At 41.5% G+C, this 26483-nt stretch overlaps 1 protein-coding gene across 5 annotated transcripts in view; it reads left to right on the top strand.

Annotated features, from left to right (window-relative positions):
* Positions 1-26483, top strand: part of LOC309584601 (nipped-B-like protein) — a 171799-nt gene that overhangs the window by 28371 nt on the left and 116945 nt on the right. For all 5 annotated transcript variants that reach the window (XM_082300695.1, XM_082300697.1, XM_082300696.1 and 2 more), the window contains exons 2-4: positions 19214-19357; positions 21030-21195; positions 22306-22436. In XM_082300695.1, coding sequence (XP_082156821.1) covers positions 19294-19357; positions 21030-21195; positions 22306-22436 — 361 coding nt within the window. In that variant the 5' untranslated portion in view covers positions 19214-19293. The remainder of the gene's footprint in view (positions 1-19213; positions 19358-21029; positions 21196-22305; positions 22437-26483) is intronic.

The raw sequence follows: 26483 nt of genomic DNA on the forward strand, positions 1-26483 counted from the left end.
GATGTGGGAAATAGGAATAACAATTCTTTACTATATATATATATATATATATATGTATATAACCAGTCAAACAAAACAACAATAACTATGGCAGTAACAGCAAACACAAACCCAGTCCCAGCCTTCTTGGCTGTCAGGCCCTTTCCCCTCGGGTGCAGTTCCGCTCGCAGCCGGCAGGGGCGCTGGCGTCTCCCGGTGAGCAGGGCAGGTGCGATGGTTCCCCCGCGGCTGCAGGGGGCGCTACGGAGCGAGCTCGGGGAGCACGCGGCACCGGTGGCCTGGGATCCTGGGGAAGGATGGAACAAAGGCTTCACAAACCGCTGGGCAGCTGATCCCGGACTCTCGGGAACAGCAGGCTGGAGCGGCAGGCACAAACACAAATTCCGGGTGGCAGACGAGATGTATCCAAAAGGGGGAACCCCCCGGAGGTCCACGCAGGCAGGGAGAGCACGGCTACAACGCAGCGAAAACTCGAAGCAGCAGCGGGGCAGGGCGGCCACAGCCTGGCCTCCAGCAGGGCAGGGAAAGCGGCTTTTGGGGTCCCGGCGTTGTTTCCAGCAGAAAGAAAAATGGCCGAAAAAAGGAACCAGCAGCTCCTTTCTCTGCAGCTTCTCTCTCCAGACGCTGAGAGCGAACTGACCCCACACCCAGGTGTAAACAAAGGAGTAGCCAGGCCCGCCCCACCCCCCTTTTTGTCTTTCTTAAGTACAGCTATTTGTCCCCTAGCAACATGCATATGGGAGAAAATTCCTTTAACAGGAAAAAACTAAAACTAAACTAAAACCCCAACATTATCCACCCCGAATTTTTTCCCATACTAACATGTTACATGAAACTTAACTTTTTTAACCATATAAATCCATGCATCACCCGAATTATATACATATATACATGCTGATACGGATACAAGTACAGAGCCATGGGTAGTTCACCCTAAAACAAGGTCCCCTTGAGGTAAGCATCAGGTCTCTCCATCCCTTTGCATCACCTACCAGGTGCAACCTGGTCCCTGAGCAAAAACGACCCCACGAATGGGTTTGTCTTTGCTCAAGGCAGACTTTACCCAAACAGTTTTTCCAAGCATACCTCTCATGTGCACCACTGGAACCTTATCCCCGTCTGTTGTTTGTAGGGGTTCGAATTGGGCAGGGCCTGCTCGGCTGGTGGAGCCTTGAGTGTTAACTAACCAGGTGGCTCTTGCTAAATGCACCTCCCGTTTTTGAAAGTCCCCCCACCCAGTGCCTTCAAGGTGGTTTTAAGCAGTCCATTACATCGCTCAACCTTCCCAGCTGCTGGTGCATGGTAAGGGATGTGGTACACCCACTCTATGCCATGTTCTCTAGCCCAGGTGTTTATAAGGCTGTTCTTGAAATGAGTCCCATTGTCAGACTCAATTCTCTCAGGGGTGCCATGCCTCCAAAGGACTTGCTTTTCAAGGCCCAGGATGGTGTTACGGGCAGTAGTGTGAGGCACAGGGTAGGTCTCCAGCCATCCTGTGGTGGCTTCTACCATTGTGAGCACATAGCGCTTGCCTTGGCAGGTTTGAGGCAGTGTGATGTAATCAATTTGCCAGGCCTCCCCATACTTGTATTTGGACCACCGCCCGCCATACCACAGAGGCTTCACCCGCTTGGCCTGCTTGATCACAGCGCATGTCTCACAATCATGGATAACCTGGGAGATACTGTCCATGGTTAGATCCACCCCTCGGTCTCGTGCCCACCTATAGGTGGCATCTCTGCCCTGATGACCTGAGGCATCATGGGCCCATCGAGCTAGGAACAGCTCTCCTTTATGTTGCCAATCCAAGTCTATCTGGGACGCCCCTATTTTCGCAGCTTGATCTACCTGTTTGTTGTTACGATGTTCTTCATTAGCCCGGCTCTTGGGGATGTGAGCATCTACATGATGGACCTTCACGGATAGCTTCTCTACCTGAGTGGCAATGCCTTTCCACTCTTCAGCAGCCCAGATTGGTTTTCCTCTGTGCTGCCAGTTTGCCTTATTCCACCTTTCCAGCCAACCCCACAGAGCATTGGCTACCATCCATGAATCAGTGTAGAGGTAGAGCTTTGGCCACTTCTCTCTTTCAGCTATGTCCAGAGCTAATTGGACAGCTTTGAGCTCAGCAAATTGGCTCGATCCACCTTCTCCTTCAGTAGCCTGTGCAACTTGTCGTGTGGGGCTCCATACAGCGGCTTTCCATTTCCGGCTAGCACCTACAATTCGGCAGGAACCATCAGTGAAGAGGGCGTATTGTCTTTCACTCTCTGGTAGCTCGTTATATGGTGGGGCTTCTTCGGCACGTGTCACCTGCTCCTCTTCTTCTTCAGAAGATAAACCAAAAGTCTCACCTTCCGGCCAGTTCGTAATTATTTCCAAGATCCCAGGGCAACTTGGGTTTCCAATTCGGGCGCGCTGCATGATGAGGGCGATCCATTTGCTCCAAGTAGCGTCGGTGGCGTGATGCGTGGAAGGAACCTTTCCTTTGAACATCCACCCCAGCACCAGTAGTCGGGGTGCCAGGAGGAGTTGTGCCTCTGTGCCGATTACTTCTGAGGCAGCTTGGACTCCTTCATAAGCTGCCAAGATTTCTTTCTCTGTGGGAGTGTAGTTGGCTTCAGACCCTCTGTAGCTTCGGCTCCAGAATCCCAGTGGTCGGCCCCAAGTCTCACCAGGCACCTTCTGCCAGAGGCTCCAGGACAGACCATTGTTCCCGGCTGCAGAGTAGAGCACGTTCTTCACCTCTGGTCCTGTCCTGACTGGGCCAAGGGTTATGGCGTGAGTGATTTCCTGCTTGATCTGGGTGAAGGCTTGCTGCTGTTCAGGGCCCCAGTGGAAATCATTCTTCTTGCGAGTAATCAGGTAGAGAGGACTCACGATCTGGCTGTACTCGGGAATGTGCATCCTCCAGAAACCTATAGCGCCTAGGAAAGCTTGTGTTTCCTTCTTGTTGGTCGGTGGAGACATTGCTGTGATCTTATTGATGACCTCGGTGGGAATCTGACGCTGTCCATCTTGCCACTTTACTCCCAGGAACTGGATCTCTCGGGCAGGTCCCTTGACTTTGCTCTTCTTGATGGCAAAACCAGCTTGCAGGAGAATTTGAATTATTCTCTCTCCTTTCTCAAACACTTCTGTTGCGGTGTTCCCCCACACAATGATGTCATCAATGTACTGCAGATGTTCTGGAGCCTCACCCTTTTCTAGTGCAGTCTGGATCAGTCCATGGCAGATGGTGGGACTGTGCTTCCACCCCTGGGGCAGTCGGTTCCAGGTGTACTGCACGCCCCTCCGGGTGAAGGCAAACTGAGGCCTGCACTCTGCTGCCAGAGGAATGGAGAAAAATGCATTAGCAATGTCAATAGTGGCGTACCACTTCGCTGCTTTGGACTCCAGCTCATACTGGAGCTCCAACATGTCCGGCACAGCAGCGCTCAGCGGTGGAGTCACTTCATTCAGGGCACGATAGTCCACAGTCAATCTCCATTCCCCGTCAGACTTGCGCACAGGCCAGATGGGGCTGTTGAAGGGTGAGTGGGTCTTACTGACCACCCCTTGGCTCTCCAGCTCACGGATCATCTTGTGGATGGGGATCACAGCATCTCGATTTGTCCGATACTGCCGGCGGTGCACTGTCGAGGTGGCAATTGGCACTCGTTGCTCTTCCACTTTCAGGAGCCCAACAGCAGAAGGATTCTCTGATAGTCCAGGCAGGGTGTTCAATTACCTAATGCCCTCTGCCTCCACAGCAGCAACCCCAAATGCCCACCTGAGTCCTTTCCGGTCTTTGCAATAGCCATTCCGGAGGAAGTCTATGCCCAGAATACACGGGGCCTCTGGGCCGGTCACAATCGGATGCTTTTGCCCCTCCTTCCGAGTCAGGCTCACCTCAGCTTCCAAAAAGGTCAACTGCTGTGATCCCCCGGTCACCCCAGCGATGGATACAGGTTCTGCCCCCACATGTCCCGATGGCATTAAAGTACACTGTGCCCCAGTATCAACCAATGCATCATATTTTTGTGGCTCTGATGTGCCAGGCCATCGAATCCACACCGTTTAGAAAACTCAGTTCTCCCGTGCCTCTTCCTGGCTAGAGGCAGGGCCCCTCTAGCCCTGGTTATCATTCTTTCCCTGGGCGTACATGCTCGAGGTCCCTTCAAGGGGATCTGACATATCATCCTCCCTTCTGTAATACCTGGCAGCTCGGTCACGGGAGGCTGAGGCTACTTTCACCTTAGTGGAACCCCCTCGGTTAGTGCCTCCCTCCTTGAGTTCACGCACCCGCGCTGCCAGGACAGAGGTGGGTTTCCCATCCCACCTTCTCATGTCTTCCCCATGCTCACACAGGAAAAACCACAGCTCAGCTCGTGGGGTGTACCCTCTCTCTCTGGCAGGGGGACGACGGGCTCTGACTTGGGGGCCTGTGACTCGCACTGGTGCCACACTGACCTTCCTCATCTCCTCCCTCATCTCCTCCCTCATCTCCTTCATCTCCTCTTTGAGGTCCTGGACCACAGCAGAGACATGAGCTTTCAGCGGGCCATTGACCATACTGTCATAATTCCTGAGCTTGTTGGCAACAGAGCCCACTGTTTCTCGGTTATTGTCAGCATCAATCATTGCAATGAAGGTGGTGTATTGCGATGGCCCTAGCTTGGCCAGGTTCCACATCATCTGTCCTGTGCACCTGACCTTATCGGGGTCATTATCATGCTGTCCATCCCTCCCAAAGAGTACCTCTAATACTGCTACCTCTCTTAGCTGCTGGATCCCTTCCTCGAGTGTCTTCCACTGCATTCTATGATGATACTCCTGCATTCTTTCTTTGTGAATGAACCTTTCTCTCACACTCATTAAGAGCTGCTCCCAAAGGGTTCCTGGCTCCCTCACAAATATCTGGTCCACACCTGGGTCCTGGGTCAATGATCCCAGATACCTTGCCTCACCACTATCCAGTTGCACACTTGTGCCCATAAGGTCCCAAACCCGAAGCAGCCAGGTGGTATAAGGCTCACGCCCCCTTCGCACAATGTCGTTTCGCATAGCACGGAGACTGTCGTGCGACAGGGACTCAGTGATGATTTCTGGCTCTGGCTCTCCTGCTGGTTGTGAGGGCCCTGGTTGCCCATCATCATTAACTGGTCGTACTGATTTGGTCTTACACTTCCTCCTTTGCACAGGGGCGACTGCTGCTGGCTGTGGTTGTCCTTGTGGTTCAGCTGGAACCTGGACAGTTGTAACATCCGTGGGTTCCACTGCTGCACCATTGGACTCACCCTCTTTGGGGCAGGGAGAGGGTTTTTCACTAGCCGAGGAGGTGTATTCCCTTAGCAATTGGCATATGTCCTGGCGCACCTGGCCCATCTCCTGGCAGATCTCCTTGCACACCTGGCCCATCTCCTGGCATATCTCCTGCATCCCTTTTGCCAGTACCCCTACCCAGTTTGGGTAGTCCATTTCTGAGGTGGGCTGTTGGGCGGTATCAGTCTGTGGGGCAGGGTCTCTAGTGTCTGGGGCCGTGTCAGGTTCTGGGGCAGGATCAGGCTCTGGGGCAGGATCAGGCTCTGGGGCAGGAACTCTACTCTCTGGGGCCATGTCAAGTTCTGGGGCAGGATCAGGCTCTGGAGTAGGATCTCTAGTCTCTGGGGCTGGTGTCTGGGTAGTTATCCAAGCCAATCTCAACTTATCCTTGAGTGCTAAATAGAGTAGGCCTACCAGCAGCAGATGGTCAGTATTCAGAGGGAATTTAAACCCTTTGAAAATTGATGGGGTGGGCCCAAAGAACTGGTTGAGGGGTTGAGGGAAAACTTCCCCTGGTGTCATTTCCTCACAGAAGGTACCATTGTTAACATAACCCCAAAAACATGTGCTCAGTGTGTGATAGCCGTTTATCCATGTGCTCACATTCCGGAGGAAGTTAAAAACCCATGAATTCCTCACCTTCTCGACCCATAACGCAAGCTGGATAACAGCAATGGTAGCCTTAGTCAGAGGACCCATATTCAAGTAAGGAGCTGCAAAGGGGAAGAATATAGCGACGGCCACATGCCACCCGAACCAGGGTAAACTAGACCACATAGTGCTGCCTAACAAGGTTCCAATATCCAGCACACAAAATTAAGTTGTCCAGGAACTGTTATTCCTTTTTCACCTCTCTCTCTTAATGCCCTCAGACCTCACGTTGCGCGCCAAGATCTGTCTTGGTTTTGAAAGACAGGTGTCTGCTAAGGAAGGCAGAAGCCTCCCTTGAAGTGGCAGATATAACCCCTTTCCCTCTGAGTTATTATATTTTGAAATCAAGAGCCTTTAGGCAAAGATGTGGGAAATAGGAATAACAGTTCTTTACTATATATATATATATGTATATAACCAGTCAAACAAAACAACAACAACTATGGCAGTAACAGCAAACACAAACCCAGTCCCTGCCTTCTCGGCTGTCAGGCTATTTCCCCATGGGTGCAGTTCCGCTCGCAGCCGGCAGGGGCGCTGGCGGCTCCCGGTGAGCAGGGCAGGTGCGATGGTTCCTCCGCGGCTGCAGGGGGCGCTACGGAGCGAGCTCGGGGAGCACGCGGCACCGGTGGCCTGGGGTCCTGGGGAAGGATGGAACAAAGGCTTCACAAACCGCTGGGCAGCTGATCCCGGACTCTCGGGAACAGCAGGCTGGAGCGGCAGGCACAAACACAAATTCCGGGTGGCAGACGAGATGTATCCAAAAGGGGGAACCCCCCGGAGGTCCAGGCAGGCAGGGTGAGCACGGCTACAACGCAGCGAAAACTCGAAGCAGCAGCGGGGCAGGGCGGCCACAGCCTGGCCTCCAGCAGGGCAGGGAAAGCGGCTTTTGGGGTCCCGGCGTTGTTTCCAGCAGAAAGAAAAATGGCCGAAATAAAAGAACCAGCAGCTCCTTTCTTTGCAGCTTCTCTCTCCAGACGCTGAGAGGAAACTGACCCCATACCCAGCTGTAAACAAAGGAGTAGCCAGGCCCGCCCCACCCCCCTTTTTGTCTTTCTTAAGTACAGCTATTTGTCCCCTAGCAACATGCATATGGGAGAAAATTCCTTTAACAGGAAAAAACTAAAACTAAACTAAAACCCCAACACAGGGCCAGTGCTCTTTAATGTTTTTATAAATTATCTGGATGAAGGAGTTGAATGTATGTTAAGCTTTCCATTGATACTAAACTAGGAGGAGCTGTTGACTCCCTTCAGGGTAGAGAGTCCTTACAGAGAGATCTAGATAGTCTAGAGGGCTGGGCAACCACTAACCATATGAAGTTTAACAGGGACAAGTGCTGGATTCTGTACCTGGGATGGGGCAACCCTGGATGTATGGACAGACTGGGTAACAAAAGGCTGGTGAGCAGCACCATGGAAAAGGACCTGGGGGTCCTGGTCAATGGCAAGTTGAATATGAGTCAGCAGTGTTCCCTGGCAGCCAGGAGGGCCAACCATGTCCTGGGGTGCATCAGGCACAGCATCGCCAGCAGGTCAAAGGAGGGGATTGTCCCACTCTGCTCTGCGCTGGGGCGGCCTCACCTCGAGTCCTGGGGGCAGTTCTGGGTGCCACAATATAAAAAAGATATAAAGCTATTAGAAAGCATCCAAAGGAGGGCGACCAAGATGGTGAAGGGCCTTGAGGGCAAGGTTTACAAGTTGCAGCTGAGGTCACTTGGTTTGTTCAGCCTGGAGGAGACTGAGGGGAGACCTCATCCAGTCCACAGCTTCCTCGAGGGGGGGCAGCATAAAGTAAATAAAATGGAAAGCTTGCTGATGTATAAAGCAGATGTTTTCTAGTGCTAAACTTCCATTGTCAATGTGTGATAGCATAATATTTTAAAATATTGACAGAGGTATATTTTTACTTTTACTGTTTTTCAGTTGCAAAACTTCAGGAAGTCACATGCAGTTACCTTAGCTCACCTGATGCACAGTAGCCTGAAGAGCAGCCCTAAGCTAGAATATTGACAATATATAGATAGAGAAAATCTTGATGACCACAGTTCTTGTACCAAACTAATTTAAAACTCATTCAGCAATTCATCAGGAAAATAATAAAATAAATTCCTGAATTTAGCAGTTTTCAAAAATGATGAGAGAGTAGCTCATTACTTCAGCTGTGTAACTGCTTTTTAAACAGAAAGTTGCAATAACCTTTTAGTCTCAGGAAAGATGGGATAATTTGTGGATACATGAAGTAGGTAAGTATAGTTATGTTTACAAGTTTATATAAATAGGGTATACAAGTTGTACCTTGTGTATGACAATCAACAAGTGTTCCATGCTTTTCAAAGAGAATATTGTTAAACAAGAGATTTCAGGGTGGAGAATTGTCCTGCTTTTCAGCCAGAACAGAGTTAATTTTTCACAGTAGCTGTGAGGGGGCAAAACCTGGAGCCATGTGAGTGTGTCTAGGTTGTTATTCTATACCACTCAGATCATCACTGGGGGACAGAAGTAAGGAATTATTACTTCCAAGAAGGGTGCGTGGCTTGTGGTTGGGAGAAAAAGTATGGGTGCAGAGGGTCTGTCTGCCATTTTGTTTATTGCCTCAGGCCGCACTTCATGTGTTTGGGCTCCATGAGAATTTTTTGGATGTAAATCATCCTCTTTTTGTATACTTTTGTTATTAATATTGTTGCTGTTACAGTTTGTTTCTTATCTCATTGCTGTTTCCAGTAAATTGTTCTTATCTCAACCCATAAACTCTGCCTTTTGTCTCTCTCACTGGAGGTGCAGGGGGATGAGTGGCTTGTAGTTTTGGAGTGCCCTTCCTAAACCGACAAGGGTGCAAAGGACTTGTGGTAAATCTTGGAAATGTACTTTGTATACAAAAGACAGAACAAAGCTTTTGGCTGTTAGTGTGAAGGGGGCTAATCATAGAGGAAACTGACCTTATTAATGGCATGGAGGAGGTGGAATGTAGCATGTTGTGAGACAGTGTGTAAGTGATATGTAGCATCAAGTGGGGAAAAAGCTATGCCAAGTCTTGCTGTAAGATAGTGGAGTAGAAATGGAAGCTGGTTGAAGGGAAAAGATAAAAAGGTGGACTCAAAATGCCGAGAAGACAATTGTAACAATGAAGTATGCTGTAGCCTGTGAGAACAAAAATGGTCTGAAACCAGAATGTAAATTACACGATCAGTTAAAAAGAAAAAAGGATGCTGACAAACTGGAGGAAGTGTGACAGAGGGACACCAAGATGGTTGGGGGGCTGGAGCATGAAATGTAGAAGAATCTGAGGTAGCTGGGTTTGTTGACACTGGTGAAAAAAAAGCTAAGAGGGCTTGAAATGCTGCCTTTAACTAGGTAATGAGTGTTTATACAGAGGATGAAGACAAGCACCTCTGAGGTATGCAACAAAAGAAGCTACAGTTGCAGTTGGCAGTAAGGGAAATAATGATTGGATTCAAGGGGAAATAAATTCTCAGTGAATTTCCATCCTTGGAGATATTCAGAAATACAAAATTTTCCATTGGTATTTATTGCAGATCTTTACAGAAATGTTATAGTTGTGCATTGGTTTTCTTAATGTGTATTAAAGAATTTTAGAGGTGTTTTAATTGTCCTTCAAAGCCAAAAAAGAAGCAAAAATGGTGTGATGTCAAATCTTGTGCAAAATCGGCTACTTAATCAACAGGTATATTTCTTGCCAGTTTTGTTTTATAAAGGTTATGAATCATCTGAGAATGTTCAAAGACAGAAGGGCAAGATTAAAAGTTGAAAAAGACTCCTGAATTGAATAGATTTTGATCCAGTGTTTAGTCACTAAGTTTTCAGCCTGGTTAAGATCCAACCTAATTAAAGAAAGAAAAGTCTTTAAAATGTAAGTAATTTAAGTACACAGTTGCTTTTAGAAAAGGATAATGCTACTACCAACTAACATAAATGACAGTCAAGAAGTTGAAGAAAACTCAAGTTACGACTTCCTCTCTGTCACAACTGTTTTGTTAACAAATATTACCACAGTCCTAGGCCCTAGGGTATATCACTGTGTCCCGCAGCCATAGGGAGGAGGAGGAGAGAAGATCCAGCAGGCAGGAATTGTGCAGCAAGATTGATTTATTTAATTATTTTACAAACTCTTTTATAGACTTTTTTCTTCATAGTCTAATTGGACAAGGATCAGCCACCCCTTGGGGGTGATTGGCTAAAATCCTAAGACATCTATTGTCAAAATATTTTTCTACTATACCATAAACAAGACTTTTCAAGGCTGCAGGTATTTGGTTGTTTACATAACTCTGCTACCTCTTCTGTGAGAGAGAAAAGTCTCTCACGGACTTAGAAAATAGCAAGAAAATCCTTGCTAGCAGCCTTTTTGTATCCACAAGCAAAGATGTGTGTTACAACCTAAAATGCTTTCCATTTGACAGAGCTGACCTACCAAACCCTTTTAATAGCTCTTGCTCTTCTATACATCTTTGAATACAATGGAGTGTATCTAATATCAGCTGCTGCTTGAAACGTTGAAAAGGCTGTGCTCACCAAAAAGAGCATAATTATAGATATACCTTTTGTTGCAATGGAAGTTGCATGAGGAATATATAGTACAGATGGTAAATAAATGTATGAAGTGCTGAAGTAGCTTGGGGTTTTCCCTTTATGTTTGAATTTCTCAGTTATGCTTAATATCATGACTGCTTCCAGGCAAAGTTAAGATTTTATAGTTTAATTCTATGTTCACTTCTGCAGAACAAAAATAATTCAGTAGCTCTCAGTAGTGTCAGAATCTTTGATGTTGAAAGGCTCATAAAGAAGATATTGTTTAAAAAGATGTAAAAGAGCAGTAATAAATTCCCTGAATAACTGGATTGTCCTTGACAGAAGTTTTAGCTGCTTTCTTTTGCAGAACTGGTGAACATAACTGCAAAAATAATGTGTATTTTATATAACTCAAGTTTTTGAAACATACAAATTTTTGGTTTAGATTTTTCTACCTTATCAGTTGAACTTGATCTGGTACCCCTTTTTAATGAGAAGGAGCCAGTAGTATCTTACATTGAAACCAGGTGCAAGATTTCTCTTCCATTTGCTTAAATTTAATCCCCATGTTTTAAGGCAACAACTGAGCTGTCTCAGCAGTAAGGCTCCTAAACCAGATTCTGTTTTGCATTAGTTCTCTAATGAAGTAGCAGGAAATACACTTTCCCATGGAACAGTGGTTTTTTTTGTTTTTTTTTTTTTTTTTTTTTGTATAGCTTCAATGGTGCATTGGGCAGTTTCCTTGAAAATCAGTAATTCTGAGATTCACATTTTTCTCTTTGCCTGAAATAACGTACACTTGCTGATCATCACAACATTTTGTAAATATAATTTCATTTTCTGCAAATTTTTGAGACGGGTTGTGTTGCCTTAATGAATAGGCTTTTTCTTGATGGTTAACTGATTTATTTGTGTATGAAGGATGTGATATGGCCTCATTTTAAAGAGTTCTTAGTGCTAAGGCATCTGAATTAAATATTTGAGATGCTATTTTAAAGTGGAGAACATTGTTTATAAGTGCTTTTTTATTTTTATAGAAAATAAAATTAAAAAGGAAAAGCTTCCTGTGCTTACAAGAAGGAAATGGCTTTAACAGGAAAAGATACTAATGCTGTTCATTCTTTTCAGGAAACTGTGTTCTAATGAATTTTCACCCTTTGCGATTCCAAGGTAGCAAGAAAAGTAAACATTTCCTGCTAGACATTCATGTAGTATAGGTTAGGGAAGCTGCATACTACCCATAGGTATCTGCTCTCTGCACATGGCTTAGTCTTCTTTGGTTTTGTTTGTTGTTGTTTGCTTGTGTTAATTCCTCGCCTCCCCAGGGAAGGGTTATTACAGGTGCAAAGCACAATTATGCTTTATGTTAGTCTACCCTTGTAGAAACTGTGGGTGCACACCTATGTTAGGGGGCATCTTTCCTTGAATCCCCAGACCTCATTTTCTGTATGCTTCCACCACCTTTATTGTGGCTTCTCTTGCCATTTACTGTGGTGTCACTGCCACTACTAGCACATAGGCAGCAGAGGCATCAGTGTCATTGTTATTGAATAGAACAGCAGAGGCCAAATCACTGTGACAATAGCCACAGAGGAAGGAGCTTGATGCTCTAAAATATTTTTCCAAAGGTTGCTTTATATTCAGAAGCAATTGTCACTTGGCCCAGTACAGTACTTTTCACTAAAATTTCTTTTGTTACAGTAGTTGTAGTGATTTGAGCAGCTACTATTGGAATAGCTTTAGGAAAAAACATCAAGCTAATACTGGTTTAGAAGTTATGCTAAATAATTTTTATCTCAAACTTTTTAATTTTTCACTTGCTTTGTCAGCATTACTCAGTCTGTTGTCTGATCACTTTTTGAACTAAACATATCAATTTCACTAGTACACTGAATTTCATTTTTTGCGCTTCTGGGATTTCTGTGCTTTCTGGGATTTTTCTCTTTTCAAACTTAATTTTTTGTAGCCAGTATTGTAGGTGAAACTATTCTGTATATGCCATGAACTTTCTGGTTATAAATGCTGATGTGTTTCATGGGGTTTTATCAGTAATAATGAGTCTTCTCGATTTCTGATAATCCCCCTCACCTTTTCTCTCTGCCTCCCCCCACATGCTGCCCTCCTTTTTGGTTGTTCAAGTTAGCTTCATATCAGGTTTCTTGCATTACTATTTTAACCTTAGGCAGCTGCATCAGTGATTAATTACTGCTCACTTCCAATACTGACTTTTTCTGAGATTGAATTAGTGTTAAAATGCTTTATATTGTGATTGTGTATGCTTCTTTTTTCTATGTAACTTAAGTGTTAGACTATGTTTTGGCAACCCTATCTCCTTCCTTAGTAGTTTTCAAACTATTTTTAAAAGCATTTCATGCTGGAAACGTGTGGCAAAAGTACTGTCATTGTATCAAACTGTAGCTCTGGTATAGAAACCAGAAATTTGCCCTCTTGTACCTAAATCTGTCTGATGTACTTGATCATGGCATCTTATTTGAATGAGAAAAAGAGGATAATAATTCATCCTCTTTCTGCCTCTCATTCTTTAAGCGTGGGAGTTTTTAATTTTTTTTAAGGACAGTTTATGGACTGATAACTAGCAGAGCTTCATATAGTATCTAATAAGAGTAGTAGTTTATTGCAAAATGTGGAAGCTTAAAACTGGTTGAGGCAAGGCTTCTTAAATTTATAATAGCATGTTTGCTGTTTTAAAAGAAGAGTTCACTGCTCACCTAAATTATAAAGTAGCTAATAAATGAGTTGTACTGGTTTACTTTGTGCAGCTGCAGAAATCAACTTTGAGCATTGTACTGTGTCAGTACAATGCTATTCAACATATAAGAAATTAAAACAATTTTTAAAAGTAGTTTCATCCTAACTAAAGATTTCGTAATATAAACTACATAAAACAGAACTGTATTTAGCAAGTTCTATTTAATAAAATGTTAAAAAAAAAAAAAAAGCTATAGAGATTTGATATTTTAGCAGTTATTTAAAATTTAATTTTAACCTATCTAATTTTATCTCTTTTTTCTCAGAAATATATTAGGTTAGTCATCTAAGGTAGCCAAGGTCAACCCACTACAATGTTACTTTTTAAATCTAAAGATACAAGTTAAAGAATACTCTGGAGTATGGGGAATGAAACACTGAAATGTAAATACTAAATTTCTGAATCCTGAGTTACTTATCTTTCCATTACTATTGAGCTTGTGTATTACTGCACATAAACAGATTTTTCCCTTTGTTTTCCAATGTTCTCATGAATGTACGTAGATAAGCCATGGAAGAACTGTTATTTTTGTTGAGGGGACAAGAATGTATTTAAACCAAGAGGAAAGAGAAAGGGGAGAAAATAAGATGGAAAAAAACCCCTTGTAGGTTGAGATAAGGCAGTTTACTAAAGCAACAGCAAAAGTCCTGTGTGCAAGCAAAGGGAAAAAAGCACAAAATATTTTATTCTCTACTTCCCATCAGTGAGTGATGTTCAGCCACTTCCCAGGAAACAGGGCTTCATCACATGTAGTGGTTGCTCCAGAAGGCAAACATTGTAGAATAACGAATGCCCTCCCTTCCTCCTTCCCCTAGCTTTTCTATCTGAGCTGGGGGGATGTTGGAGAGTCAGTGCTGATGCTGTGCCAGTGCTGCTCAGCAGAAGCTAAAACACTGGTGTGTGTGTTCTCAACACCTTTCTAGCTACCAATGCAAAGCACAGCATTGTGAGGGTGCTATGGGAAAATGAACTCCAGTTTAGCCAGACCCAATACGCTTTATCTCAATCCATGAGTTTTACCTTTTTTCAGATTCTCTTCCCCATCCCATTGGGGAAGGGGGAGTGAGGGAATGGCTTCATGGTGCTTAGCTGGGTTAAACCACAATACACTTTAAAAATCCCCAACCAGTGAGCAACATTTTAAATTTAACATTTCAGTAAGAATTTTATTTGGAATGTTAATTTCCAGTAAATGAGAATATATATAATTGACAAAAGGAAAGAAGACAACATACAGAAGTAGTGCTTTAAATGTGTAGTTATTACCTGTAGCATAAACTTTTTCAATATTACTGTCCTTGCTATCTTGGTTTCATTTTTTCTTTTATTGTGTATTATGTTATGATGATAGGTTTTCATACATTGCTCTCAATATCTGCTGCCCTTTCACTGTTTCCCTTTTTCAAAGGGGTTCTTTGTATCACTTCCTTTGTGCACTGTAGTTTTTTCCTCCCTGGAATGTCTTTTACAATATCTGATTTTTCTTATAAAGCAGCAAGAGTATATGTATATATTGAATATGCAAGTCTATCTTTGCATATATGTAAATTGGGTTTCTACTTCTCTGTTTGAACTGCAACAATGATGCATTGTTTAAAAGCTTTTCAATGCAACAATTCTTTGATTTCCTTAATTCAGCTAATATTAAAGTGTCCTGGTTTAAAGGACAGGTGTCTGCCAAGGAAGGCAGGAACCTCCCTTGGAATGGAAAATGTGACCCTCTTCCCTCCAAATTATTATAACTTTGAAATTATGGGGCTTTCAGGAAAAGATATGGAAAAAGGAATAACAGTTCTTTACTAGTATATATATATATGTAAACAAGGCAAACAAACAACAACAATGGCAGCAACAACAAACAAAAGCAGAAACCCAGTAACAGCCTTCTCTTGGCTGTCAAGCACTTTCCCCGTTGTTGTAGTTATGGTCACAGCCAACAGGGGTGCTGTTGGCTCCCGGCAGGGCAGGGCAGGTGCGATGATTCCCCCGCAGCTGCAGGGGGCTGAATGGACTGCAGCAGGAAACCTCGGAGCAGTAGGCTGGAACAGCAGAGGCAGGCACACCCGGGGTGGCAAACAAAGTGTAGCAAAGACTCCGGAGCCATGCCAGAAGCCGCAGGGTGTTCTGGGTGGGTATGAGATGTCAGGTTAAAGTGTAGCAAAAAGCCCTGAAGCAGCAGTGGAAAACAGCGGGGCTGGCAGGGGATCGCTCCCTTGGGTAGCTCACCGGTGATGGCTGGTCCTGGGGTTGGGCCTCTGCAGAGAGGGAGCAGCCCGGTGGGGAGGGCTCTTGGCTCCTGGCGTAGCATACACTGGCTCTGGGCTCCCAAGCAAGCAGAGGAGCAGAGAAGCAAGCTGGCAAGCCCCAGTCACAGTGCTGAAGGAAAAGGGAAAAAAAAAGAAACACGGAAAAACTACAAGGCAACAGTATCTCCAGTCAGAGGCACTGCGCCGCATGGCTGCTGAGATGATCACCCCACTGGAAGGAAGCAGCAGCCCCTTGCCCCCACCCCTCACAGAATTCCAGGTTGCCTCTCACCCATCATGATACTCCCCACGATACTCCCGGAGCTGGGGGGGGGGGGAGGGGGGGGGGGAGGGAGGGGGGCAGTGGCCATTCGGGACACAAAACAAAAACCAAAACAAAAAAAAATGGATATGGGATAAAAACTATCCCCAAGACATAAAGTAACAGATTTATTTTTTCAGTCTAGAGGTAGAAATGCTGCACTACTACTGGTAGTAGCTACTGCACAAAGCTGATAATATAAAAGGTTCTAAATATTGATAAATTACTCTTGTTAGAGTTGGGAATGAAAAACCAAAACACAACAAAACTTGTATGTTTTGACTTGTCTGTCTTGTCAAACCCTTAATTGTTGCATGATATTTTGATATTTTGTGTGAAATAACATATCTTGTCTTGAGCTGTCAATTTTTTTCCCTAACTGCTTGATATTTTGAGCATTCTTCCTTTGTAACCTTCTTTGACTGCCCTAGACAGAGCAACCACATCCCCTCTTGACCTTTGTTTTGTTAGCTAAACAAACCAGCCCCTTCTACTCTCCTCTTGGAAAACTTACTCTTTCCCTGACCATCCTAGCTGTCTGCACTTGTTCCGCTCTTGGATCTGGATCTTGCCAGTTCATGTTTCTTATGTATCTGTGGAGAAGGTTTCTAATTTAAGTGTCTACTTTTGGAGGGTTTTTTTTTCCATTTAATATCTGTATAATTACTGTAGCAGCAATACCAGGAAAGAACTTGCATTATTAGTGACTGATGTTTACAGCTTTCCCAGGTGAACATGAAGAGAAAGTAAACAGATTCCTGCCCTCCCCCCTTGTCTTTGTTTTACATATGGAATTTCCAATAATACTGAATAGTTATGTGACCTTAATCAGTTTTGATGCAGTTTAAGTCAGGAGAGGAGAGCTCTTTGGACATGGTTTTTTTCTTGTATGTATAACTTATGTGTGAAAGGTGTTCTTTAACTTCTTACCTTTAAATGAAAACTTAATTTCTAAAAGTGTTGTTAGCTCTTGTGGGTTTGCTGTTGCAGACTCATTGTGGTAAAAGTTAGGTCCTTTTTTTTTTTTCTCCTTTAAGAATTGCTTATTTATGGAACTAAGAAGCAACTGAAATTCTGTATTGGTATTTATTTCAGGTAAAGAAGCTTCAGTATCAAGTAGCATTTGAAACTGCTCTGTGTGTTTGAAGGCTGTTTTCTCCTGGATTAAAAAAACCCCAAACACAGCAACCCACACAGCATATATCTATCTGCAGCAGTTTCCTTAACTAGATTTCTGCACCTGTAATGTACTATATTTTTAACAAACAAAGGTAATTTAGTGGTGGGAATGAGCCTGTGGCAGGTGCAGCAAAGCAAGTTAACTCATTGTCAGTTCTGTTTAATCTCAGTGTTGGGTGATGTTTTTTTTGTTTATTGGTTGTATTGTCCCTTGTCATACCACCCCACCCCCACCCCAAATAATTTAGTTTTGTGTAGATAGGGAAACACTGAAAAGTTAACTTCACTGGTTCATGAAAACTTTATGCAGGAAAAATACTTAGAACATTATTTCTTTGTTTTGCTTAGAATCTGCACATATGTATTAGCAGTGGTGTTATATGTTGTCATTGGTGTGGCATAAGAAAGAATGAGATAAAGATTATTAAGGAAATGCCAGTGATATTTTGGTTTATATGTATTGTATATGTAATTTGCAAAACTGTTGACTTGTAAAGTAAGTATAAACAAATCACTATTTCAGAATCTTAAGTAAACAACATAAATGCTGACCAAAGAAGTCTTACTATTTCATGAATTGTTAACACAGGAGCCTGTCTATTATAGGTAAATGTATATACAGCAAGTTCCTTTAATTTATTTTGTCTTCAGAAAATATCATGCTCAATTTTTTTCATTTCATTAGTATAACAATAGTGGATTGTAATGTGTGGTGTTTGTAAATTTTTGTTGTTTTGGAAATGCAGTTCAAATTATTGTGATGATCTTTTTTTGGGGGGAGTTGTTGGTGGTTGGAATTTTTATTGTTCTTTTGTTTGTTTGTTTTAAATATTGTGGACTTCCTTACAATTGGGATCTTTATAGTGAGTGAAAACTAGATGAACAAATTCCTTTTCAGTAGTTGAATATAAACTATGCTGTTTTCCAGGACATAAACAAACTAGTTCAATGGTGACTAAACCTTTTCTTTCTGTGGAGGGGGTGAAACAGTTTCTGGTAATAGTTTGACCAGAGAGTGCTTAATATTAAAGAGATATTTTCAGATAAATTTTGAAATACTACTATTTTTTAAATTGTCCTGGTTTCAGCTGGAACAGAGTTAATTTCTTTTCAGTAGCTGGCACAGCGCTGTGTTTTGGATTCAGTACAGAATAATGCTGATAACACACTGATGTTTTGGTTGTTGCTGAGCAGTGTTTACCCTGAGTCAAGGGCTTTTCAGTGTCTCAGGCTCTGCCAGGGAGGAACTGCACAAGAAGCTGGGAGGGAGCATGGCCGGGACAGCTGACCTGAACTGGCCAAAGGGATATTCTGCACCATAGAATGTCATGCCCAGTATATAAACTGGGGGAGTTGGCTGGGAGAGGCCGATCACTGCTTGGGGACGGGCTGGGCATCGGTCAGTGGGTTGTGAGCAACTGTATTGTGCATCACTTGTTTCTCTTGGGTTTTATTTCTCTCTCTTTTTTATCTCCCTTTTCATTACAATTAGCAGTAGTAGTAGTATATTTTACTTTATTTAAATTATTAAACTGTTCTTATCCCATGTATTTTTGCCTTTTTCTGATTCTCTTCCCTATCTACCTGGGGTGGGTGGTGGTGGGAATGAGCAGCCTGCGTGGCACTTAACTGCTGGCTGGGGTTAAACCATGACAAAAATATACTAAGATTTTGTATTTGTCACTTTGCTTACTGTTTGACTTTTGCAGCTGTAAATGATTCCTTTTGTTTTTGCTAACTTCTTATATGAAAAATATCTCCTCCAAAACTGAGAAGTGAATATAGTAGCTAATTGCTTAAACTGATTATGGATTAGGTGCGGTCCACTGCATTATGAGCCAACTGAAGTTTTGTTGCCAATTTTTGCATTGGTATCATATAACCTGAGCAAATTGTCTTTTGATTGCCTTATGTTGCATCTTTTTTGGTGACGGGCTCTGCTTCTGAAACCAGAAGCTTGCCTTTTGATTGCCTAATGCCATTTGATATTTAAATTCTACATTCTTCTACCCACTTTTGACAAAATTTACTTACTACACATCTGAGATTATGGTCTGTGTTTCATTTATGTTATTGAATTTAAAATTATTTTAAGTAAACGGAGAGTTTTAATTTGGTTTTGTGTTTTTTGTTTGTTTTTTTTGTGTGTGTGTTTTTTTGTTTTGTTTTGTTGTTGTTGTTTTTTTGTTGTTTTTTTGTTTTTGTTTTTTAGTGCTTGGGAGATGGGAAGTAATGATAGCTGGCACCTGAACTAAAATATCTGTGTAGTCGCTACCATCCCAGAACTTCAGGATGAATGGGGATATGCCTCATGTTCCCATCACTACTCTTGCAGGGATTGCTAGTCTTACAGACCGTAAGTACTCTTTTTTTTTTTGTCTTTGCTATGTTCCCTTCTACCTCTTCACTAAATATACATGCATTTTCAAAATACTAAAAATAATTTTGTTTTTAAAGTTCTTAAAAGTAAATCTGTTCAAAATCAGATTTGGTATTAAAATATTTCTCGTCCTTGCTAGAATTTTAAAAATATATTTGAACATAATATGCTAATTGAAACATGAAATGTAGGTTAAAAAAAAAGCCCTTAAATAAACCCAAAACATAAAATATAGGAATTCGTTGTTTGGAATATCATTCAGTAACATATCTGGGAATCCCACAAATATAGAAAAACATATAAATGACTAAATACTTCTCTAAAACATACATATCATCATCTTCACTGGAGAGAGAGAGAGAGGTTATTAGACTGATGTTCAGATAGAGAGTTGTGGAATGTTCTGAATATGCTTGAAACCTAGTTCCTTAGTTTTGGACAAAGTACAAAAAAAGTTGCTCTAATTAACAAGTGCAAAGAGTAGCTGCTAGAATGGAAATAAGCAGCTGAACCTATGAGGCTTGTTTCTTGGCTGTGAGTAGATGAGGTGTGCGTACTGTCTTTAAATATGTCAGGAAGACAAAATGCAAGGAAAGAAAAAGAACTATTTACATTAAAAGCTGATGCTGGCACAAAACCAAATGCTTATAATCTGACCAAAAATAAATTTCTAGTGGAAATTTAGAGGAGATTTATCATTACTATAACGAAGTCCTAAAACAGCCATTCCAATAAGAGAAATCAGGAGAAAGATGCATCTTTTTTTATAAAGTGTAAGCAAGAGTTTATAGCTCAGTTGGCTGTCTGAGGATAACTGGACTTAGTGATCCAAGTGCTTATTCTGAGCTCTTGTTTTATTATTATGCTGTTGAAATTTGAAGACTTTTCAAGAGACATTGAAAGTATATACCCAGCAATTGAATTTAATTGCCTATAGTAAAAAAAAGCAAAATAATTCAGTGAGGGGGAAAAAAACACTTCATGTCTTTCTGATATTCTGAATTATTAAATTGGAAGATGCTGCTTATGTATTTATATGTGTATATATGTACCATTATGTGTGTATAATAATGGGCCATCAGGACGCAAATCATAGGTTTCTGGGCTATGGACAGTTTTCTAGCACTAATTATTTGCAGGTATGGTTCTCAAGTGAAAATACTTAATTGGTAGAAGTCACTGGCCAGACTCCTGGTGCAAGAGTTTCTTAAAACACTGAATTACCTTTGGTGGGATTAGCCCTTGTGTTAGGTGCGTTTGCTTCTTTCTCTGTCATATTTCTCTGATGTTCAGAAACTCAGGAGTGCATGAAAGAGAAAGACATGTCACTGCTTCACCTTATTTCTCTCTATGTGAAAAGAAGGTATTGGAATTGACAAGTCCTGTTGCCCTAAAACCATGGAGGACGTGATGAGTAGTGGTAGTAGAGTAGGCTTAATTAACTAGCTGAATTTATACTGTTTTAATAAATGTTTTGCTGATCTTTCTAATTTTTCCAAGTTTCAAGGCACATTCAAGGTAATTAATGCAAGTAATGTAGTTGTCAGGTTTCCTTTCTTAATCACATGAGGGAGTAAGAAGGTGTCCGTCTTTGTATGCTCTTGTTTCATGAAATGATTCTGAACTCCTTTCTATTTTCTGATAACAGTTTTGAACCAGCTGCCTCTTCCATCACCTTTACCTGCTACCACAACAAAAAGCCTACTTTTCAATGGACGGATAGCTGAAGAGGTGAACTGCCTTCTGGCTTGCAGGGATGAAAACTTGGTTTCACAGCTCATCCACAGTCTCAATCAGGTGTCAACAGATCACATGTATGTAATTTGAACTTCAGCTATATCAGATCACCATCCTTATTACTTTAAATTAAACTGAACTGAATTGAGAAGGGTGTTTGTATCTGAAAATTAGAATGTGCAGGTTTTTTTATTAGGCTAGCTTAGCAGATTACTGCTGTATAAGAATTAATTGTTTCTGTCAGAATGCTAGTAATTGTCTGACAGCCCTTATGCATAACTAATTTTTTTTTTTTTATAGATCTGTTTGTTCCATTCTTGCTAGTTAGGAGTACAAACTGTGATATTGATTGTGCAAAAGTCATTTGTGTTCCACTTTGGTTAATTATGTACACTGACAAATTATATACCCAGTATTACACAAAAAGATACTTTTTTGAGACACCCATGCAAGATCTATGTCAGTTCTGATTAGATATTGAACTTAAAATATTTAAGAATTGAACCAGCAAGTATTTTGGTTTTTTCATTTTTCACTGGTGTCCTTTGAATTGTCTTATGTGGACAACCTTATCTTTTTCCTATGTGTTCCAATCTATTATTTTGATCAAATGAAAGTAGCTCTTCAAAGTCATCAATGCAAAGAAAAAGTGAAAATATGGATGCATTTATAGAAAATTTTTGAAGGTTCAAAGGGAATCCTGTAATGTCAAAGATATGCCAATTTCCCTTTCTAAAATAAAAGATTTTCAGTGTTGGGCTGCAATGTGAATGTTATGCATTTATGCATAACTTATTTTCACTCCTACAATAGTACTTTCTGGATGTTTTGACAAAGTATTCTTTTATGGAGAAGATCACAATACAGAAATGGACATAGGAAACTTTATAATAGTCTGAAACTGACAGCCATGTATATATAAGTGCTTATTAACAGAAAATAATTTTGAAGACTAGTAGGAATACCTTTTCTGCCATTCCTTTAGCATGAGAGGAAAAAAGTAGATTTAGAGAACAGTGGTGCAGTGCAGATTTGGTGGGGTTTTTTTCTATATTTTAACAGTAAAATGCTGGCTTTTGATTTGGTTTTGATTGGTTTTGGTTATTTGGGTTTTTTTACTCGGCTCATGGTTTCTTATAATTTGATAATGCATTTGCCTCTTTATTTGCTTACTTCCACAATTCCAGAGAATTGAAAGATAACCTTGGCAGTGATGATCCAGAGGGAGATATACCAGTCTTGCTGCAGGCTGTCCTGGCAAGGAATCCTAATGTTTTCAGGGAGAAAAGCATGCAAAACAGATATGGGGTACAAAGCGGTAAGGATTTTTGATTGATTATTGATTGAGTTTTATGTTGTTCTGTAAGTTTAGGAGGCTGATACTAACCACAAATACGTAGAGAGCACAACTGTGATATTTATGCCTTACCTTGTATTTGATAATGATATAAAGCTATGTATCGGGACATCTTCTAAGAGTGATTGTATTAGAATAAGCACAGAAATGCACTCTACTAGGTCTTTTTGTAAAAAATAATGTTGAATTTCTCTACAAAGTTTAATTTCTAGGATGAGTGATTGGGTTTTATTTTAAAGTAATTTTTTTGGAATTTCTTTATAGGTAGGTTTATATATTTGTCTTAGTAAATAATTGAAGTTGGGAAAAGATGCCTTGTTCTATATTGAAAATCTGTATAATTAAAGTATATCACCGTAGTGGTAGTTTTTAATAGTTCTGGGGTAAAGAATAAGGTTGAATGAACCATATGTAACATCTACTTGCCATTCCTCTTCTCAGCAATTTGTGATGCCCTACAGATTTTACTGTTTTGATAGCTAATTCTTTTCTGAGGTTTAGTGAGATATACTGCTGGATAGCAAAGATGGAGAAGGGGAGAGACCAAGCAAAGGATTAATCAGACAGATTCTACTTGTAGGTCTGGAGACTTCTTCATTTGTGCATGAAATATTTTCTTTAAATACTAAACTAAGAAATGAGTAGGGGGATTTTCAGTTTTCACAATGTGAGGATAAGGCTTTGCTAGCATTGTAGAGATATAAATAGAAGTGTTACTGGAGTCCACAGGGAATAGAAAGTGTTAGGGTGTTTTTGGAGGGGGAAAAGATAATAAAATTAGATTATTAAGTTTGTTCACCTAGGCTAGTGAGTAAAAAGCAATACAACATTTGAAAAGAATTTGCTAAGGACAGAACACAATGTTCCTTGAAAGAATGCAGAAATTTCCAGGAATGAAAATGTGAAAGGCAGTGCTAAATATTTAGTAGGTCATTGATACATATATCCTGAAATTTAAACGATGAAAAGAGTCTCCAGGGTCTGGGTTTGGAGGTAGCTGTTGCAGAGTATAATTTTTCCAGCTGCTGAAAGAGTTTTGACTGTCCTGACAGTTTTTTGCATAGTGGTTCCACAAAGAACATATACTTGTCTTGGTTTTGGTTTGGATAGAGTTCATTTTCTTCTTAATAGCTGGTACAGTGGTGTGATTTTTTGATCTAGTATGAGAATAATGTTGATAACACACATTTTCCCACCAGTTTTGTAGAGTAAAATAATTCTTTTCCAGTGCAAAAGGGAGGCATTGTTTATGAAATTATTTGTGCCAGCAGAGTCTTTTGAAAGAAAGAAGATAAAGCAAGTTAGTTTCTTTCTAATTTTTGCTAATTCTGTGCTTCAGAGGGGGAAACACTTTTGCTGCTTGATTCAACAGATTAAGAATAATCCTTATTGAAATAAAACCACCTATCTTTAGTAAATGTGCTTTTGCCTATGCTTGAAGGGAGGTACTAGTACAGAATTAAAAAATGATTAAACATAAAAGAATAGTTGATGCTATTTTAATAAAGTTAACAAAGTGCTTTCAGAGAACCAAAAGAGATCAGACTTTAAAACTTCCTTGAATACTTAATTTTATTTTACATAATTCTGAATACTTGTACCAGTGCAAACATTGCAATGTAAGTGTGAAATTGGAAACATTGAAAGAAAGGGGGAAGAGGAGAAAAGTATAGCTGTACACAAAGTATTTTGAGAGGAAGAAGGCCCTGTAATGAATGTTTGGAAAAGCTAGGTGAAGTGTGATTTTATTTTCTATGGAAAAAGGCCACACTCTTACCTGGAAATAGGAGGATCTTTAAGATAGATGCTGGCAAATTGTGGCAGCCATGTTAGCTGTTAGTACATCCCATTCAGATCTCCAAGGCCAAAGGAGGGTATACTGATGTGTTCTGGCAGCAAAGGTTGGGTTTTCTTCTGCTTTCTGAACATATTTTGTAATCTCTGTGGAGTCATGATTTGTAGAACACTTGAGAGTTTGGTAGAGATCTTATGTAATGCATTTTGCCAGCCATAAGAATGAAATTTAGCTTATTTTCTAGTATTTCAAATTAATCTCTTCTGGTTTTTTTACTGTCTTCTTTCTGAATATTGTCCTTTTGCCTTGAGTCCAGCATGTGGTGAAGTCAGTGCTGGGTACTGTGATCCAGTATTTGTAATGCCCAGAATTGAGAAGGAAAGAAGGCAGTGGGACCCCATGTCTATTTACTCCGCCTGGGGTGGGCCTCTGCACAATGATCCTTTGAACGTCAGTCCCAGCATTAGTATGGACAAACTGAACTCAAATTCATTTCTTCCAGCCTTCTTTTCTAATGCAAGAACAGAAAAACCACATGGTTAAAGAATTACATTCAATGTGGAATAAAATTCTTGGTTCAGTACAATTTGTCAGGAAAAAAAGGCCTCTTCAGGAACTTAAATATTATGTGTTGAATACTTGTGAATATAAGGTAAAGCACAAGCAGAATTCTGTGCTGATGTTTTTTCCACAGTCATACTGATTTGTAGCTCAACACTAAATTTAGAGCAAGAATTGTTTTTAGTTATGATTAACAAATAGTGCAAGAAAGATGTATTATCTGAATACTTGTTTTGTAGCCTGGGTGAACCACCCTCCCCCCCAAATTGCTGGCATATTTTGTCTCAGGTAAAGTAGCAGCAGTGTTCAAACCCTTATTCCATGTCTTTTGATAATAGTCCCATTGTTAAAACAGAATTCATACAGATAAGGTTTTTAATTAGATTTTTCAGACTGTTTTCTATTACTAGGTTGTCTGAACAGACTGAGTCACATCACTGCAGCATCAGTACAAGGGCAACATGTTAATTTTATTTCAGACCTTTTTAATCAAATGACAGAGAAAGTTCTGGGTGCTATCATAATTATTTATTTAAAATTAGGCTATTATTTAATTTCAGTTTTCATAATATTTTTTTCTCTTCTCAACACTTTGGCTTTGTCTTTCAGCAGATATCTGTTAGAAGATCAGCTAAAATAACATATTGCAATAGGTTAGTCTTCATAGCATAGCTTAGGACAGAGAAAGGACTTAAAATTCACTTTAAACTATTTATTTGTGCATTTTTGAGGATTAAAATCTTATGCATCTTTCCCTAAACATCAGTTGCTTTGATTGTTTTTTCATCTAGAGAAGAATTAAAATGCACGTGTCTGTAAAAGGGAAAAACTTTGTAGACGTATGCTTTCAATAAGAGTGTATATTTAACTGAAAAGTTGCCTCTTGGTGAGCAGTCCTTGCTTAAGCATGCATGATGCTGTAATACAGTGTCTACGTTTGAAAGACAGGTGTCTGCTAAGGAAGGCAGAAGCCTCCCTTGGAATGGCAGATGTAACCCCTTTCCCTCCGAGTTATTATAATTTTGAAATCAAGGGGCTTTTAGGCAAAGATATGAGGAACAGGAATAACAGTTCTTTACTATTCTATATATAACCAGTCAAACAAAACAACAATAACTATGGCAGTAACAGCAAACAATCACAAACCCAGTCCCAGCCTTCTCGGCTGTCAGGCCCTTTCCCCTCGGGTGCAGTTCCGCTCGCAGCCGGCAGGGGCGCTGGCGGCTCCCGGTGAGCAGGGCAGGTGCGATGGTTCCCCCGCGGCTGCAGGGGGCGCTACGGAGCGAGCTCGGGGAGCACGCGGCACTGGTGGCCTGGGATCCCAGGGAAGGATGGAACAAGGGCTTCACAAACCGCTGGGCAGCTGGCCTCGGTGTCCAGCCGTACTCTCGGGAACAGCAGGCTGGAACAGCAGGCTGGAGCGGCAGGGACGAGCACAGATCCCAGAGGACAGATGAGATGTATCCAAACGGGGAACCCCCCCGGAGGTCGGGCAGGCAGGGCAAGCACGTCTACAGTGTAGCGAAGGCTTGAAGCAGCAGCAGCGGGGCAGGGTGGCCACAGCCCGGCCTCCAGTAGGGCAGGGAAAGCGGCTTTTGGGATCCCGGCGTTGTTTCCAGCAGAAAGAAAAATGGCCGAAGAAAAAAGAACCA

Source organism: Coloeus monedula (genome assembly GCF_965178545.1).
Source record: "Coloeus monedula genome assembly, chromosome: W".
In the NCBI taxonomy this organism is placed as follows: Eukaryota; Metazoa; Chordata; class Aves; order Passeriformes; family Corvidae; genus Coloeus; species Coloeus monedula.